This window comes from Echinops telfairi, unplaced genomic scaffold (genome assembly GCF_000313985.2).
Source record: "Echinops telfairi isolate 266 unplaced genomic scaffold, ASM31398v2 ScPeMD7_7458;HRSCAF=8496, whole genome shotgun sequence".
Classification (NCBI taxonomy): domain Eukaryota; kingdom Metazoa; phylum Chordata; class Mammalia; order Afrosoricida; family Tenrecidae; genus Echinops; species Echinops telfairi.
In genome coordinates this window covers 46,242,446-46,247,444 of record NW_022111358.1, presented here as the reverse complement: position 1 = coordinate 46,247,444, position 4,999 = coordinate 46,242,446, and the positions used below count along the sequence as shown (strand labels likewise).

Below are 4,999 nucleotides of genomic sequence, written 5' to 3'. Positions count from 1 at the left end.
ACTGAAGACCCGCTGGCCGGACTGCTCTCGGATGAGGAGGAAGACGTGGCCAAGCAGCTGCCCAGGCCCGAGCACAAGGCGGCCCCTGCCCGGAGCCCCAGCCCTGCCAAAGACCGAGGTAGGGACAGCAGGGAGGGAGAGTGTCTCGTGCGGGGCAGGTTCAGGGGCCCAGGTGGGGCGCCTGCCACCTCCCCCACAAAGGCCCAGCTAATAGCCGGTGAAGGGGGTGGTGGGCGGACAAGAGGGTGGCCGTGATCCTTGGGCCCTATGCTGTCTCATAGGCCCCTCTGTCCCCCTAACTCCTGGCGACACCCCCGTCCGGAAGAAAGACGAGCTGATGTTCGACGACGGGGATGACCTCATGGCCGCCCTGGGGTTTGGAGACAACCCCAAAGTGGAGAGGGGCCAGGCTGGGGACCAGTAAGGAGCCTGGGGAAGCCATCTGGAGCAGGGCAGGGCAGGCGGCTACCTGGCCCCACCAACCTGCCCTGTCCCCGCCCCGCCCTGCAGGGAGGGGCCCCGCCCCGCTCGCTCCAAGCTTGATGAGCTGCTGGGCCGAGGCACCTCTGCCAGGCTGCTGATGCGCCCAGGTACGGGCGAGCACCGCGAGTTCACACTGGACAGGAAGTACCAGCGGCCACAGGGTGAGCAGCTCCCTGGGGCGCCCGGGCGGCTCTGTTGCAGCAGAGGGACGCCACCCTTGCGGGGGTTTACTGGTCTAACTTCACAGACAAAGATGACGCCTGGGGTGATGAGGACTTCTCCTTTGGGGCCTACCAGCCTACCGTGGGTTCCTCGGAGGGCAGCCAGTCCCGCAGGCAGTCCGTCAGGTAAGCCATGCCCGGTGGCCTGTGCCCTCGGAGACAGGCTGTCCCCAGAGAACAGGTGCCCTGGGGCCCGTGGTCAGCCGTGGGCCCTATGGGTGCTGAGGGGAGAGTGAGCTTGCCTGCTCCAGGCTGCCAGACAAGTGAGGCGGCTGCCTCAGTGGGGAGCCTGCTCCCCACCTGGCCATGCCTGACCCCCGGAGGCCTCCCCAGTGCTGCAGCTGGCTGCGGGCACCATTGGTTTTCCTACTCTGGGCGGGCAAGGCCGTCCGACTGCAGCTGGCTGTGCCCCTGTGGAGGCTGCTCCCGGGAGGGGACGCGGCAGCTCTGGGAGTCAGCGGCTGGACCTTCGGCCGGTGGCGCATCCCCCAGTGTCGTAGTCCTCTCAAGGTGACAGAAAAGCTGAAGCTCCCGCCGCGCCACCACCGCTGCCCTCCTCCCCTCCCCACTCCCAGTAGCTCACGCGCATGTGGGTGTGCCTTCCCCGCCCTGTCCATCCCTGAGCCTCAGCGCCCGCTGCCCCTGCTCAGGCCGTGAGATGGACACGGGGACACACACACACACACACACACACACACACACGGCTGAAGCCTTCTGTGTTCACAGGTGGGCGCCTTTCAGTGCAGGTGGTGGCGTCCAGGTGTCCAGCCTCAGACTGGCTCTGCAGGGTCCTGGGTTTGGGCCGACAGTCCCCTGCCAGCAGTGAGGGAGGAGGGGCTGTTGGCATGGGCAGCGTCCCCAACCTCAGTCACCCTCACCTCTGTCTTGAAGTAGATTCCTAGCAGAAAGCGGCTCCAACCCCAAAGGTGGCCTGGGCTCCCGGCAGAACACGCCAGCCACCCCTAGCCCCGCCCAGCCGAAGAAGGGAGGTGCCGCCTGGCTGGGCCTCAAGGACGATGAGGACTTGGACCTACTCCCCTCCTCGCCCACCCGAGAGGCCCGGAGGGGCGACTCCGAGCTCTCTGTACCACCTCCTGCCAGCCAGCACCCAGCTCCTGGACCCCACTCAGCCCCGGCCAGATTGCCCGGCTCCAGGGCAAGGCCACCTGAGGGGGTCGGTTCTCCCCCCAAAGCCAACCAGGCCCCCAAGCCAGGAGTATCAGAGGAGAAAGATGAGGGGGACTGGCTGAGCCACGCCTTGTCTCGGAAGAAATTCCAAGGTCCCGTCAGAGAGGAACAGGCTGGGGCCTCCCAGGCCCGGACCTCGGCGGGCACTGAGGACCACCCCCCACCTGGCAGGTGCGGACTCTGTATCTGCCCCCACCCTGGTCCTCACATGAGCCCAGGCAGTGGGCCTGGGCCTGCGCCTCGTCCACCTTTACCCTCTCCTCTCCGGGTACCAGCTCTTTGGTGTGCAGCTGTAGACGGACGCTGAATCCAGGTGGCTCTTGCCCACTCCTGCCCTGACCTCTGTTGGGACAAGGTGCCCAAGGGGCAAGGACTGGCCTGCAGGGCCTCTGAGCAGAAGCACCGCCACAGTTCCCTGTGCCAGGCGGGCAGACAGGGGTCCCCAGTGTTAGCCCCGGTGGCTGGGAAGCAGCTCCCACTGGGAGCTCCAGAACAGTGGGGGTGCACACGTCAGTTTGCACCCTCTGAGGGCTGCCAGCCGGCACCCCTCCCCCACACCCCAGGATGCGACAAGACTGCTCTACAGCCAGAGTAACCACCGGGACAGGGAGGGTGTGAGTGCGAGGAGGGCTGGGTGACCGTCCTGAAACTCAGAGCAGGGAGGCCCTGAGAGCTGAGGGGGCATCGAGGAGGAGAGTGCCCCTGGCTGGCGGACCTGGGAGGCTGAGCCAGGCCTTCGTCCTGAGAAGGCCCTCAGGGATGCTTTGAACTTGACCGTGGCTGGTGCACAGCATGTCAGATGGCTAGTGGCCAGTCCCTGCCCTGTGTGGACTTCAGGCAGTGTGGTGGGCTGTACGGGAAGGGATGGAGGGTGGCGTGGAGTGTCTCTGACATCCAGAAGGGGGGCTGGTGGGAGCCATCCCTGGTCCTGGACACCTCGCCAGCCAGCCTAGCCCGAGGCTTTCCTTGCTTTCTTTCAGCCGACCTGCTGCCCGTGCCCCAGGGACTGAGCAGGCAGCTCCTGGACAGACCCCGGGGACAGCAGCACAGGACACCGTGTCGGCGGCGGCCAGGCCAGGAGAGTTGAGGTGTGCCTGTGGGGGGAGAGGAAGAGTGAGCGAGGGGTCTGTGGGAACCAGTGGGATTTAGAGGTGGACACTGGGAGGGAGCTGACTCAGCTTGGGCAGGGCATTTCCTGCCTCTTCAGTACCACATAGTCCCTGGTGGTTTATGCAGCAGGCTGCTAACCTCAGGGTTGGCAGTTCAGACCCACCGGTGGCTTTAAAGGAGAAAGATGAGGCTGTCAGACCCTGTGATGGTTTTACCATCTCAAGAACAGTTCTGCTCTTACCGATAGGGTAGCTGTGAATCGGGGTTGACCCGAGGGACGTGGGGGTGGGGTGTCAGCCACACAGTTGGTAGTTTGAACCCACCCAGCATTCCTTGGGAAATTTCCACTGCGTACTCCAGGGGGTCTGAGCTCAGCTCAGCCAGCACCTGTGGCAGCAGCCCCACCCTCCACTCAAGCACTTAGCACAGTGGGAGTCTCACTCTGAGGGCACTACTGCCACCAGGCTTGGTGCAGTTATCGGAACCTGGAATTTTCCTCGCACCTATGCCCACCCTCCCCTTTCCTGCCTGCCACCTCACCTACCTGTGTCTTCAGGTCCCCTGTGACTAGGATTCAAGCTGCCTCAACCACCCCTACAGCCAACCTGAAGAGCAGACCGGCCCCCGGAGTGCCCTCTGCCCCTGGTAGGTTTCCCGCCTTGCTTGGGGTTGGCTTCCGGGAGGAGGAAGGCAGGCCACAGACCTTCCTGGGGCCAGCCAACGAGATTGTGGACTCCTCTAGGCACAAGGGCCCAGCTCTCGGCACCCGCCGGGGCCCCTCCTCATTTCTCTGCTGTTGACTCTTCAGAACCTGCACTTCAGTTCCCGAGATTCCAGGAGGTACCTGTCCAGGTGAGGAAGTTGGACAGGTAGGGAAGTCATAGGCCCACAGGGGCGGGCAGGTGGAGCGGGCTGGGCGGGCAGGCGGGCGGTGAGCGGCACCACCCTCAGTGCTGCAGGAGAGGCTGGGCCAGCAGCAGCGGGACATGGAGGCGGAGCGCAGCCGGCTGCAGGAGGTCATCGCCAAGATGGAAGCGCGCCTGGGCGAGCAGAGCCGGCTCCTAGAGCAGGTGAGGGAGGGCTGGGGGGCTGCCTGCTGGGTCCCTTTCCCCCCTTCCTGGCGCCGAGCCCAGGCCCAGCCACTCCTGCCTGAGCACACCACGCCTTCGTTACCCTGCACACGCCTGCCCCGCACAGGGGCGGAACCCTGCCTTAGTTATCACAAGATCTCCACCGTGTGCGGGTCAGGTCCAGACAACCCTCGCGGAGGGAACTCGCCCAAGCCGGACGTCATAGGAGGCCGCAAGACCCATCAGCAGAGAACCCTCGTAGCTTGCGTCCCCGTACCCCCTCCTGCCCCCGTGTACTCGCTGCTTGACCTGTGAACCTCAGGCACCCCCAGCTCAAGGTGGGAGGCAACTGGGGTGAGGGCTAGGGCCAGAGCTGCCGCTGCCCTTTCACCCAGTGGCGCATCACGTGCCCATCTCCCCTGGCTGGGGGGCGTCCTTCCCACACACCACGTGGAATCCCAGGCTTCGGGCCCCAGCACTATCACCTCCGGGGTCTGCAGTGGACTCGGAGCTTGCTGAGCGGAAGCCCCGCCTCTGCTGCAGGAGCGCTGGCGCGTGAGCGCGGAGCAGTTCAAGGCCGAGTCTGCCCAGCGCGCCCTGGAGGAGCAGAGGAAGGTGGTGGTCCGGCAGGCCGCCATGGAGCGGGAGGAGCTGGAGCGGGCCAAGGTGAGTCCCGGCCCCGCGGGGTCCCCAGGCCGCCCGGCCCGGCCTCAGCCCGCGCCCCCCACCCCCAGAGCGCCCTGCTGGAGGAGCAGAAGGCCGTCATGCACCGGTGCGCCGAGGAGCGGGGGCGCCTGTCGGCCGAGTGGGCCGACCTCTCGGCTCAGCAGAGGCTGAGTAAGGAGCGGGCAGAGCGCGACGCAGAGCGGGCGCTGCAGGTGGACACCCAGCGAGAGGGCACCCTCGTCAGCCTGGCCAAGGTGGGGC

At 66.0% G+C, this 4,999-nt stretch overlaps 1 protein-coding gene across 1 annotated transcript in view; it reads left to right on the top strand.

Moving 5' to 3' along the window:
* The window catches only part of FBF1 (Fas binding factor 1), an 18,144-nt gene that overhangs the window by 9,035 nt on the left and 4,110 nt on the right, over window positions 1–4,999 (top strand). The window contains exons 11-18 of the mRNA XM_045299500.1: window positions 1–118; window positions 282–420; window positions 511–644; window positions 731–830; window positions 1,596–2,063; window positions 2,873–2,980; window positions 3,559–3,647; window positions 3,811–3,854. Of these exons, the coding sequence (XP_045155435.1) occupies window positions 1–118; window positions 282–420; window positions 511–644; window positions 731–830; window positions 1,596–2,063; window positions 2,873–2,980; window positions 3,559–3,647; window positions 3,811–3,854 (1,200 nt within the window). The remainder of the gene's footprint in view (window positions 119–281; window positions 421–510; window positions 645–730; window positions 831–1,595; window positions 2,064–2,872; window positions 2,981–3,558; window positions 3,648–3,810; window positions 3,855–4,999) is intronic.